This window comes from Pygoscelis adeliae, unplaced genomic scaffold (assembly GCF_000699105.1).
Source record: "Pygoscelis adeliae isolate BGI_AS28 unplaced genomic scaffold, ASM69910v1 Scaffold171, whole genome shotgun sequence".
Taxonomy (NCBI): domain Eukaryota; kingdom Metazoa; phylum Chordata; class Aves; order Sphenisciformes; family Spheniscidae; genus Pygoscelis; species Pygoscelis adeliae.
Window position 1 is genome coordinate 3450846 of NW_008824186.1, and position 13401 is coordinate 3464246.

General features: G+C 39.4%; 1 protein-coding gene across 2 annotated transcripts in view; it reads left to right on the forward strand.

Moving 5' to 3' along the window:
• The window catches only part of MPPED2 (metallophosphoesterase domain containing 2), a 102525-nt gene that overhangs the window by 19607 nt on the left and 69517 nt on the right, over positions 1-13401 (forward strand). Inside the window, exon 2 of one of the 2 annotated variants that reach the window (XM_009334511.1) lies at positions 12624-12662. The exons of the other annotated variant lie outside the window; for it this stretch is intronic. Within the exon in view, the coding sequence (XP_009332786.1) occupies positions 12624-12662 (39 nt within the window). The remainder of the gene's footprint in view (positions 1-12623; positions 12663-13401) is intronic. 2 annotated transcript variants of the gene reach the window in all.

A 13401-nucleotide genomic window follows, 5' to 3' on the forward strand; every position in this document is an offset into this window, starting at 1 on the left:
AAGCCTGTCAAAGATGCTGGGAAGTTTTAGTTACTATCTTTTACAGAATGTTTAGTAATGATTTTTTGCTGAAAACTCATAGAAACCTATTTTTTTTTAATTTGCAATTCCCCATAGCCTTGCAGAGCTGTTGTGGAATTCTGTCATAGTCTGTCCCTGGAAGGTATCTTCCTGCTCCATAACAACGGGGAAAAGAACTGGCATTTCATTTGCACGCTGAGAAAAATTACTGTGGATGGGTAGGTGGGTGCAATTTTACACATATTCTTAGTCAAAGCAAAAATGGTTTTGATTTTTTTAAAAAACCAAACAACCCCGAAACATCAACCCACCCAAGTTGGTATGGCTGATGATGAGTGCACCCTGATATTCCATATATTTATGTATTTTGGTTTTGCCAGTTTATCAGTTTTACTGTGAATTTTCAAGTAGCTGAAGCTTTCCTTAAGTGTTTATTATCAGAATACATATTAAAAACATTTAAGTTTCCTTTTAAATACTAAGAGGGGTATGAAGATGAAAACCAAGACTAAATGCGTATCCATATAGGGCAACTGATTCAGATAGTTCCTACAGAAAAGGCTGTTCTGTAGCTGGTACTCTGAAATTCCTCTTGGTGTGGACACTTATAGGCTCTAGGAAAAGTGCTTAAGCTAAATCAGAAAACGGGACTGTGCCTAATAAATAGGCTCCCTGGGGAGTCATCTAGGAAAAGCTATGGTACTTCTAATTCACACAGCCTGTCTTACTTCAGAGTAATGTCCTCATATTCTCAAGCCTGAAGAAACCAAAAGATAAATAAAAACAACGAAAAAGATTCTTTTGCATAAGAAAAGGTGTGGGGTTGGTTGTTTTGTTTTGTTTTGTTGGTTGGGTTGTTTTTTTTTTTTTAACTCATGGTTTGGGGGATCTGAGGTATGATTTCTCTGTCTTTAGCTTATTAATAACAAGTTTGGTGGAATTCATCTCTGTGCATGAGACCTTAATGTGCCACTGACTATGTGAGTTTAAATGTTACCTTATTCAGTTTATGCCTTACTGGCATCCACCACAATAGGATGAATTTCACCCACTTTGGTTATTCCCATCTAAATGTGAAATGATGGTTTTGATTTGTTCTGCTGCAGATAGGATGTTTCATAATTTTTACATGTCTAATGCATTGGTTGAAGTAATGAAATTCCCTCTTTTGTTTTGAAGTGTAATCAGCGAGATTGCATTTGCATCGCTTGTAACTGAATCACGTAAGTGAAATTACATTGCCCACGTCTCATTTTGTATCATAAAATGTTATGTGGTGCGGCTTGTTTCCCTCCTTCCTGGAGCTTTTCAGGGTGATATTCTTCCTCTAAATTTCAAAGCTACAAAACATTTGCTTTTTGTATTTGGCATAGAAATTACTTTCTGCAGTGCACTTCTGCATCTGCCACGTGAACAAAAATTTTGGTAGCGTGCAATGTATGGATTTGGAAAGCAGCTAGTTTTCAAAGCTTTCAAGGTCTTGTGTTCTGTTGCATATTAAGTGATTACTAAGTAGGTTTGTACAATTAGCCACAACCTCCGAGTCATACGTGATAATATCTTACTACTGTTCACATACAGAAACTGCATATTGAGGGGTTTCAGCTTATTTGGCTTTGGAATTGACTTGTAGATAATATTGAAATCAAAATGATTCTGTTGTTGCCTCTTTTCCCCTGCCTTTGTTACTGGCATAGAAGCAAAAGTAAATGCATTTTTAAATTGAGTTTTCTAAAAGTATCCCTGAGGTAGATTTCTATCTTGACTATAATTCATTTTTGGATTTATTTGATTTTTTTGGGATACATATTTGGAAATAAATGGTTTAACACAGTAAGAATAATTGCTAACTGCAGAAGTCAGTAACAATCCTGATAAATATGAATGTCTCAGCTGCTCCCACTGAGGACTTTTAAGTCATTAATTTTTATGATAGAAGTATAAGCAAAACAAAAATGTTCTTAGATAACCTCTAACACTGTGGTTGCCCACAAACCTTCTGCCTATTAACTACATTATTGATAAAACCTCCTGATCATATATGCAGCAGTGCTTCTCATAATATTGTCTAAACGTGATGCGTGTCAAATAAATGCCATAGACAAGTTATAGTGATGGTGCAACAAAAGTATTAAGTGCTGTTTTTTTTTATCCGTAGGATTTTTTTAAATTTATTTTCTATAAGAAGGCATTGGTTGCTGAGTTCAGCAGCCTCAAGCTTGTAAGTACTCATTGCTTAGGAGAAAGTGTATGAGAACACCAAATAATGAGCGAGATTTGAAAATGAAAATAAAGGGGGGAAGAAAGTAAGTCAGAATGAATTGTGCATTTCTAAGGAGGATCTCCAGCTGAAGCTACATCCGTGCAGTGTTCTGCTAGGGCAGACATGAGATTTTATTTCTCCCCCCGCTATAGCTTTATCTACCAAGCTTTTTCTCCCTCAGACTAATGTTTGTATCATGAAATATTGTGGAATGTATACTATTTGACCTGTGGTTTCATTGTCATAAGTTGTTTAATACTGGAGAGAGAGAAAAGAGGGAGAAAGCTATCTGGTATAATCTCTTTAGCTGGGAATGTATTTGGCACAATCTTTTACAAATAAAAGAACCTGCTTTCAGTATCTACGGTACAGCACGCTACAGCCCTCTCCCATTCAGTCACCAAGGAATTGCAGCATTTTGTTGATTGAATCCAGTTCTATCTGCGACTGGTTTCATGTTAGACATGTATGTCAGGGAGATGATGTTAGCTGTAATGAAGACAATTGCACTAGAAAGATAAAGGATAGAAAGACAAAAGTGCAAAATTCTCCCCAGTAGATGCCCAAAGTTGTATTTTATGTTTCCGTGTCTCCAGCAAAATTACTGTGAAGGGTTGAGAGCATATCTAAGAGCAGAACTTGGTTCTGGTATTTTTTTTTTTTCCTCTATCTCAAAGAAAATTACATGAAGTAAATACATATTTTCCTATACATCCTGAGACTGATTCTGATTTCTCACCAGTCTAAATCTAGAATGCAAGTTGAGCTTAAGATGACTGGTGTCAAAATTTGTGGCAATGGAACTACTGGGAGTACAGAAATATTAGGCCAGCTGCGTGACTATATAACATGAAAGTTTACATAATTTCAGTCAACCGTTTTAATGTACCGAGCTTTTCAGTAATCTCGATGCTGAGTAGGAACCTGTATTTTGGTGTTGGTAGAAGGTAGTTAATAATATCCTCTCTCTATTCCTATTGAAAACAAGGACTTAACTTTAGAAGGAGGGCTAAATTGCTGTCTGTATTTTACCATCTTCCCTGCAGAAAGCTTCTTAAACCTTAAGAGGAGCTAGAGGCTGAAACCTTTGACAAGGGCTGAAATAATTCATATACATGAGACTGAGTGGCAAAAGGCCTTTTAAGACAGCATAGCTGTTATGAAGAGTTCTATTTGGCAGGAAAATAGCGTTAGATGCCCGGATTTTGATGGGAAGCATTTTATTACTAATATCTTCAAAAAGTTTGTTAGAGCGTAGATGCAGTAGAGAATATACACCCTAATGGAGACAGATTATTGTACTGGTTCAGCTCTGCAAATGGATTTTGTAGATAACATACAGTGTCTGCCAATTTACTTCCTTAAAATAGTATCTGATGCTGCATGAATACTAGGAAATTTCTTTTTATTTAAGTTATATGTTCTGCTCTGCTCACCAATTTCATACTAACATCAGTGACAATTTCATAGGCATGTTGATGGCACTCTGTGCCCTTAGTAACTTAAAAATGGGAACTGGTGGCATTTGCCCAGCATGAATTGTCCTTCATTTAAACAGGTTTTTTGGACTCGGTTCCATCACCCCTGTGGAAGTCAAATCGTAAGGCAGAGCAGCAGAGAGACTCATGGCTTCGCACTGTGTTTAGGAGAGCGCTAACACTTTGCTTGCACAGAGATTGAATCGCATCTCATCACTGGAGAGAGTGATACCTTCAGGTCAGAAAGTAAAATGATTGAGAAGGCTAAGTGCGGAGTTTCTTACTTGCACTGTATAGTTAACTTGTGGATTAAAGAAGAACACTTGTATTTCCTGAGCTGCAAGTCAGTGAAATTTCAAGTAGTTAGTATACTTTAAACAAATATATATTGGGGGGGCAGGGGGGGGAGAGAGCCAACCTCAGGCGTTTCTCGGCAAACACTCTAGGCTCAATCCTGTGGGGGTCTAAACACTAAGTATTTGTTTCTGAAACATGAAGATAGATTTTAGATTTCATAGCAAATTCTGCAAGATAATCAGTTCTTCTCAGAATTTTGTATGCCTTCAAGTCCGGTTGTCTAGTTGCCTTATTACATAAGAGTTATTGTCTATTGTTGAATTTATCATCTCCCAGAGAAAGTATTGAGTTATGCTTATGAATTCTGTACATTTTAGGACACTCCAGATTTCATTCTTAATACAAATGGGCGTAAGAAATGGAGTATATGCTGCAGTAATTTCTCTTACGCACTTCTTGTTTTGACAGAACCTTGTAAGTCCTCTCATTATTTTTTTACATCTGTCCCTCTGACCAAAATCGTCCTAATTTCTGAGAAAGATGGTATTTTTCATGTGTCAAGTTAGAACAAAAATAATGAAATTATCCTGGAGATCTGCTTCTATTTGGTTTTGGGTGGGGTTTTGTTTGGGGGTTTTTTTTGCATTACAATTTGAAAAACTGTTTTACTATTGAAGCAAGGGCTAAAACCTTCTCTGTGGTTTCTACCCTAGAAATAAGTCCACGCCATTTTATGACTCCTGCAATTGAAATAATTGGAGGGATACCACACATTAGTTTAGCCTCACTCTTGCTGAGATACAAAAACGTGAATTTTTCAAATCTCATTGTCCTTAAGTTAAAATTGGATCTAAATTCTCTTCTCTTTGGGGTTTGGGATGCCGGATTATATGTATTTAATGAGTCGGTGTTTGTAGAGTTTATAGTAGGGAAATAAAAACGTGCCTTCGGTGTAGAGAGCTTATTGATGTACCTTCCTAGTAGGTGCAGTTTTATCAGCAAATGAGTTCTTTCGGGGTGGGGGGAAGGCATGATTTATAGCAGTCCCCCATCAACAACAGAGTATGGGAAAAGTGCTTCTTAATTACTTCTAATTGAAACCATACCAGCATAAAAATGGCAGTTTACTGTTTTATTTAAAGGAGAAACTTTTGCCTGGACCTTAGAGTGATGCTGATACTGGTGTTGATACTGTTTTCAGTTCTGTTTTGCTTCTCTAACCTTCGGAAAGCCACTTGTACCCAAATTTTAGAAGGTATTTCATGGACTAAAAAGAAATTTCATCTGCAAAGGGATGATTAATAGGATTTTCAAAAGCGCTCAAGCAATTCAGTTTCTGAATTCCCATTAATGTCAAAGGAGGTTAGGTACTTCAGAAAAAAGACCGGGTGACTATTTGCCCCCAAAGAACACCATAGAAAATCTGGATTTTACCTCTGTGGTTTTATTACTGACCAGCATCTGGGATTAACAGAGTTTGGATTCTTAATGAGTTGAGGTTTATATCGGGCTGAGAAGATGTATTATTAAAAATTCCTTATAAAGGAGGGGTTTCTTAAGTTTGCCCAAATGATGACAGTGGATAATATAGGTCTTTTCTGTTTAATCTCATAAATCTCACTGGAAGTAAAACAGCTCCAAAACCTGTAATAAAAAGATCCATCATTTCCCTGCAGCTATAATTGTTGAAAACGTTAGCAGTAAGCTGCTGAGTGGTGCATTGAATCCTCCTGTGGATTTGTAAATGTAATTTATTTTTTTTTTCCACATTGCACCGAGACACAATTAATGCAATTTCTGAAATAAATATCAGACCTCTGTTTTACAGTTTCCAGAACTCTTTCTAAGGTTTTGATGGGTGACACATGTACATGGAGTTTTCCAGAAGAGGTGTGGCTTTCTAGCTAATTTGGGGTAGTCTGTTCTTAGATACATGTGCTTGTATAAATAAGATCTATCAGTGAGAGTGTTGAAAGGTATTTGAATCCCTTTCTTTTTAGTCAGAGAACAAAACAGATATTTTCTTGGTGTTTGACCATACTGGAAGATGGAGTCAAGTCAACAAAAGCACTAATATGTATGATTTAAAGAATTAATGGCTGACAGTGGCCAACTAAAGCAATGCTATATTTTGACATTCATTGCATTTACTGAGAAGAAATGAGTATTTGGCTTTGTGTCATTCAGCATGTGTTGTATCACAAAATCAGTTCTGTGTACGTGCATGTATATATTTTTCTGGCTGGAGATGTCTGGATATCTCTATGATGCGCTGAATTTATGCTGTCAGAATTTGCAGACAGTCCACCTTTCGTTGGAGGGTACAATGCAATCAGATAACCTGCCTGTCCCCTTCATCAAAGATTTTTAGTTTCCCTTTCAAAATCAGGAGATCAGTTGTAAATACCGAGAAGTTAATCTTATTTGCCAAATAATTTTATAAAATAGTCACTACAGCTTCAAAAATATTTATAAAAGGCCTGTTTTGTTTGGAATTTTTAAGTTCAAGTTACGAAGTGACGATAATTCTTGACTGACTAGTGTGAATTTTCAGGCCCACAGCTCCTTACATAGGGGTGTTAGCGCAGTGGCTCTGGAGGTACATCTCCTGCGCGACAGCCAGGAGCGAGAGAGATGCACCGAGCCTTCACGTTGCCTGCATTAGCCCTGGAGGGGCCACCGGTGGGCTCTCTCATAGGGGGCGGGTGTGGGAAAGGAGCTCCTGGGAGGGGAGGCAGAGGTGCTGAGGTGGCCCTGTGGAGATTGCTGACTTGCAGTCGTTTTCTTACCTGGTGCGCTGGCTTTTGCCTTTCCTCCCTGGCGGCAGGCCTTGGGCTGAAGCAACCATCTGTGGCGTGCTGTTACCGGAGCGTTTGCCCTGCTGGGTTTCTTTCCAGTCCCACCACTCCACCTGGCTTTTTCTCCAGTTTGTTTGCTATCCTGTTGGCTGAGGAAAGCCATGGTAACCTGTGGTGTCTGGCTTTACTCATGGGTACTAGGATTTCTTAAGCAAGAAAAACGAAAATGGTTATTGACAGCCGTGTGCGTTATTCTCCTTCACCTCCTCTCCCTTTTCCAGGCACGTACTTTGTTTTCCTTTTTATAAGTTCCTATCACTGGGCCATCTTCCTGTAGAGTCTCATTCAGGATTGGGATCTACAGCTGTGCTTAGGAAACCAGCATCTACACTGTGTTCAAGGGCAACCATGGTGACATGACTCAGAGATGCCAGGGCCTGTTGGACTTAGTGAGCTGAGCCAGTTCAGGGAGCAAAGCCAGCTGGTCGGAGCAGCTGGGGAGGCACAGCCGTGCATGCTGGGGCTGTGTCGATCTGAGCATGGGTGGCTGAGCCTGCGGCAAAGGAGAGAGAGCACTGGATAAAACCCCTGGGGCCTGGCGAGTCCTTGGAAGAAACCCAAGGTCTCAGTCACCATCCCAACAGTCTTACAGCCTCCCTTAGTGTAATTTGCATTTTTCTGGATTTTTGTCATCCAAGAGCCTTGGTCTTGACTGTGCGCTGTTAGCTCTGGTGTGTGCCCAGCGATGGTCCTTTCACTGGTGTTTCATTGTGGTGGGTGAGGGGATGCTCTTGCTCTGCCTGGCCGGCCATGGGGTGTCGCAGATGGGCAGCATGCGTGGGAAGGCTGTCCCCATGTGTGCCGTCGCTGCTGTGGCTCTGGCTGCCAGCATCCTGCAGCTGGGGCACACCAGGGAGTTGAAATGTTGGGTGTTACAGGATGGGTGCTGTCACAGTGATAACTGTAAGAAATAAGAGTGCTTCAGTAGAGGAAAAAAGAAAATGCCTGGATCTTCCAAAATGCCTTGCAAATTTGGGGAACTGCATCCAGAGCAGCCGTGGGGGATGCAGTTGCAGAGCAACACAGGCACAGAAAGCTTTCTCTCTTGTAGCTTTGGGAGAGTGAAGCAGCTCAAAAGATTTTGAGTAAGTTCTAATGAAGAACAGGGGCACTGTGTCTGCTCCACATTTGATGCTGGAGTTCTGGACGACAACCAAATTAGCATTCATTATAGATCCATTGGCTACAGTAACAAATACTTTAAGTACCGTAGCAAGGAGTTTTCACCGAAATTCCCGTTATTCTCTTCTGAACTTCCCGCGCCAGAGGGAGCATGTGTAGAGTATGAGTTCAAAGAGAGAAAAAGATGAAGATGTAGAAAATACCTTGCTTTTGTTTTCCAGTTTCAACAAAATTATCTTTTGTTGCCTTAGCTGAGGAGGGGGAACTAACAGCACTTAGAAACAAGCTTTTTAAAGTGTCTTTGCAGAAAATGTTTGTATTTTAATGCTAAAATAAATATACCAAGCTAACTGGCTCTTTGAAAAAGTACTTGTTTACAAATTTTGAAAATAGGAGTAGCAGGAAGAGGAGGAAGGTTTTGCAAGAGGAAGCTAAACCGTAAACAAATAAAACTGACTATTCATAGCAAGTAATGAGTAGGTGTTTTTTTAAAAGCTAGTAATATTAGGTATGTTTTTAATATAGAATAGTTACTAGATAGCATGTCTCCAAGTGACTCCCAAAACAGTAGAATAAGTGCAACAACACGTACAGATTTTATGTGGTACACAGACTTGAAGTCTGTGCTTAAATGGATCTATAATGAATGCTAATTTAGATGTCGTAAAAAACAAACCCACAAATTCAGTCACAGATAGAACGCAATGGAGAAATTATTAAAGAGATTAAAAGACAGCATACAATGTGATGAAGTCTGGGAAGGACATGGGCCTGTATGTCATGGGACTGTTCATCCATCTGGGAAAGAGTAAAACTACATGGTCTTCTGCAGTGAGCACTGACTTGTTCACCTGTAGCAAAGCTGACAGAAATAGCTTAAAAAGTAGTGGACTGTAAGCAGTAATAGTGCCGGTTTGAGTTGTAGGGTTTGGGGTGGGATGATTCCCAGCATAGGTGCTGCATTCATCAGTGATTTATTCCACTTTAGGAACTGGAAATTCTTCCTGGCTTAATGTTTAAGATTTCTATTTAGTTTTCATGGATGAATTGGTTTCTTGGGAATTGTTCTATAGGGGGGCATTTGGGGTCTGCATATCTCAAACCCCAAGAGAGCAGGGAAGTGAAAAGGCTGTGGGTTCACCTCTCTAAGCACAGGTGTTCCCAGGGACTGGCTAACCCAGCCAGAGCCCTGTATTTTTAGCTTTCAAAGTCACCCATGCAGAATTATCCTTTGGAATCAAACCTTCTATTTCTTTCAGGAAAATGGTGCTTGTGTCTTTTCTGCTTTTTCTTTGAAAACAGGATCTCAGTGTAATTCTGCCTGCAGCTATGTCTCTTGGAGGGCTGCACTGCCCTTTCTGTCTCAGAGGTACTTTTCTAACACTGCTGATTTAGAAGACATCATTATGAGTAACTAGCATAAGCTTGGGCTGAAATACACAGCTAATGTGTCTGTTCCATAGCGTGACATCCTAAATCAAGTCCTTTGCCTCTGTGCATGTGAAATTCCCAATGTTTTCCTCCTCTGTGAGTTTCTGGATTCAGCCCTCCTACCTCGCTCTCAAAATCCCTTTGATAACTTCTGTGTTGCTGGTGGTTGTTTAATTATTTAATCTCAGCTTTTAAACCGTAAAGCCATGACAAAATTTGCTGTGCAGTGGATGACAGCATACAACTCCAAGTCTGTGCAGTCCCTGGGAGCCGCACCGGGTGCCAGCAGCCCAGCCAGCACCATGCATGGGCTGCCGTGTGCACAGCCGGCAGGGCAAGGGGCAGTGCTCGGATTGCTTACTTACACGGCCCCACTGTCTTGGAAGTGCCATGGTAACAGTGGTTTTGGAGGAAGATACTGATTAGTGATAGCTGAGCAAGCCAAATCAGAGCCTGGTTTATGTTGTCGTTTGATTCAGCTGCAGCAACGTGTGAGGACCTGTAAATTTGAGGTTTGTACCTGAGGGACTCCTACTCTGAGTGAGAACAACTGGTGGTAAGGGCAGTTTAGTAAAGCCAAGTAATTATCTGATAAACAGGGTCCTTATAGAAGTGTGTGAAGATTACATTGTCCCTTCTGATTTCTAAACCCTTGTCATAAATGCTTTAAATATGACAGATCTTACATTACTGTCATGATCTTAGAAAGCAGTCATTGCTCAACTGCCTTACCGGATTTCATTCTGGGTCTTACATAAACTTGAAAAAATGCCTAAGTGCCTGAGTTTCTAAGGTGCAAGATATCTTAGGGTAGATAAGTACCTATTAATAGCTGTCTGTAAAGGAAGTTAGATGTCCAAAATAATTTACTAAGTTAAGGCAAGAAAATCCTTATTCGTTTTGATACTTGGCTGTTTTGTTAGATTGTTTTCCATTTCCTGATTGCTGTATTAATCCTAACGTATAAACATTCAAATTATTCTGGAATAACGTTTACTGCATCTTTCCATTGAGCATGCTTTTCCAAATGCAGTGATCAAATAACCTGTAAAGTGTTTCAGTCTGCCAGCTCAAGAAGACTGAAAAAATAGGTGGTGATGGAGAGTGTCAACGTTAGCTAGATGCACTGTGTTTGGAGCAAATGGTAAAGAACACATTGAATTTCTTAGGTATGTGCTCTGATTCAGCAGAGTCTGGTGATGGGCAGGGCTGAAATAATTATTTTATCTCCTGTTGAATTGCAGTGAGGGTCAGATGCATAACTATCGCAGAGCTTTTAGAAATGCCAGTCTATAATCCCCAGATGTTGGGTCGTGAGGTGAGCAGACCACCAGAAGAAGGGATGATGTTCACAGCCCAGGTAGAAGCCTGCTAGCGAGCAGTGTGTTGCCAAAAGCTGTGAAAGGGTAGTGCCTGGCCTGCTGCGGTAGCTGATCTCACAAGTTCAGAGGCCAATCCTCTCATGATGTAGTGAAAAAGAAAAATCTCGCGTTACTGTTTGCCATACTGTAGCTGTGGGTGAAAAGAAAACTTGAGCCTCTAGGACTGGCAATAACGCCACTTTTATTAAGTTTCTATTGAAGGACTATTTTGAGTAAGAGAAATTGATGGGCTGAACACAGTAACTTTTAGTATCTCACTTTCAAATACTTAGTAGGCAAGCACTAGTGAATAAGAGAAGAAATTAAGCTAAGGTGTAGAAAAAAGGTTACTTGGCAACATCATAGTGTTTGTGAAGAGGAGAAAGAAGGGTCAGGAACTTAAAGAATTTCGATTATAGAATTTTCTGTAGGTAAGTCATTGCATGAATAGAAAAATCCTAAACCAGATTTTGGTGTCATACTCTAATAGGGATTGCCTAAAGCAAAACAGGGTTTGTTTGGAAACAAACTGCAGAGAATAGCAAAAGCATAGCTGCTGTGTATGAACAAAATTGGACTCCCCAGAGGCAGGCAGTGCTGGTTGCAGCTCAAGCAGAGACGATCTGAACAAGGTATGTGGTACTGATGAAAGTTAGTGTTAATTTTTTGTGTTGTCTGGGATAAACATACTTGGAAGTGTTGATTTGGAGACCCCCATGTTTACTATGTAACATACTATTTTAAAAGTTTCGGCTTAACCTTCAGTAGTTGGGAGGAAGGCACCAAATACAAAAGCACTATGGCCTATAATTACAGTTCTGCCCAGCTTGCCAGTGTGATTTCAATAGGTAAATGAATTTTCCCCTGTAATAATGACCTTATTAATTTCTGACCCTTGCAGAGAAGAAGAATCCATTGATTGTCAGAGTTCAGATTTTTGCAGTGGGTTTCTGTAGCAATAACCAGTTGTATGGCTCAACTAATCGTACCTGGTGCTTTGGATGGAATAGGAGGTGCAATACCAAAACAAAAAAAAGTTATCTACCAAACTGCCCCTTCCCATCCAGTCCAGCCTGCAGTAAAATTTGTTTTTAAAGTAAAGATCAAATTAAAGTAATCATCATCTTGTAGAGCCTTAATTTTGCAAATTAATTCTGCAGACCATGGCAACGAGATGTGGTGCATTTATGGTAAATACAGTTTGATTGGAAATACTTAATTATGGTACCTAGGAAAATGCAGTCTAACAAATAGTATCTTCTCCCACCTGTCCCCCCCCCCCCGCTAAAATCTTAGCTGTTAGTAAACGTTCTACCAAATCTAAAAGACTCAGTAAAATCTTGTAAGTAAGTGCATTCACATGGACATTTTTCCATTGGAGATTGGTACATATCCATATGGAGCTTGATTTCTTGAACCACTGTAAACGTCCCAGTGTGGGAAGCTGAATTGCTCCCTGGAAGATGCTTTTGGTGTTTCTCACCTATGTAGGGAGCTGAAGTTAAAGACTGGTGGAAGTTTTCACACAGTTCAGTGTGCAGTAAATACTAAACACTAATTTAGTTTACTAAAAGTAGTAAATACAGTTCAGTAAATAAAGGAATACTTCAGAAGTCTATATTTTCTTAGGATACGTGCTTTATTTTCTATTACTGATCATACATCTCATTACAACTGTGGGGATTTAAGAAAAACAGATTCACAGTGATGTGAGCTCATTACTTGTTTTTCTTTTCATTCAGTGTGGAGAGCAAAACTAATAAAACCTGTTTAATTTTCTTTTTACTTTCAGGCACCGATTTTTGAATGTCTGTTGTGCCAGTTTGTCCCAGTAAGTCTTAGAACAGCATTATTTTGGATGCTTTAAAATACTTAGAGCTTGGTTTTACTGTTCTGATGATTTGAGATGTAAGCGGACTGTTACTCTGATGTAAGTCCTACATACCTCAAAATTTCTAGCTGAAGCTAAGCTCTAACCATGATCAAAGTGGCACATCAATGGAATGGGTTGAAGTTTTGTGGAGCTGGGATGGGGTTTTCTGTGGTGTTAATCCAGATGCTGCGCTATTCAAATTGAGTTAAGTTGAGCAAATCAAGTTACAGAAACTCTGCAGAGAAATAATTGCTATTCCAAAGTAGGCAATGGGTTGCCTTTTGTATTTTAAGTTATTCTGTTACAAATTAGAACTTCTAACCACTAAGTATGCATAAAGCACTTCTCTTCCCTATTATTTTTCTCTGTTCTGCTTAAATTTAGAAAAGAAAAACCAAAATGCCTCAAAACCAAACTTCTATGCTGGATCACATATAGTTGATAAGATCAAATCAACAAATGTAGCTTGCAAGTAACCAATTGAACTAAATTTTTAACATCATTGGCTATAGAAAAAAATGTTTTATCTATGGTTGCTTAGTGCTCTACCACATCAGTTCCTGACTTTATAGATTTTGGGAAGATGAGCTCAGGATTTTGTATGAGGGTAAGAAGTTGTCATTAGACGCACTTCTGCAATTTCCAGGCTTCATCAAAGCACTCCTGAATGTACCTGATTTTGTGTAAACAAATATTC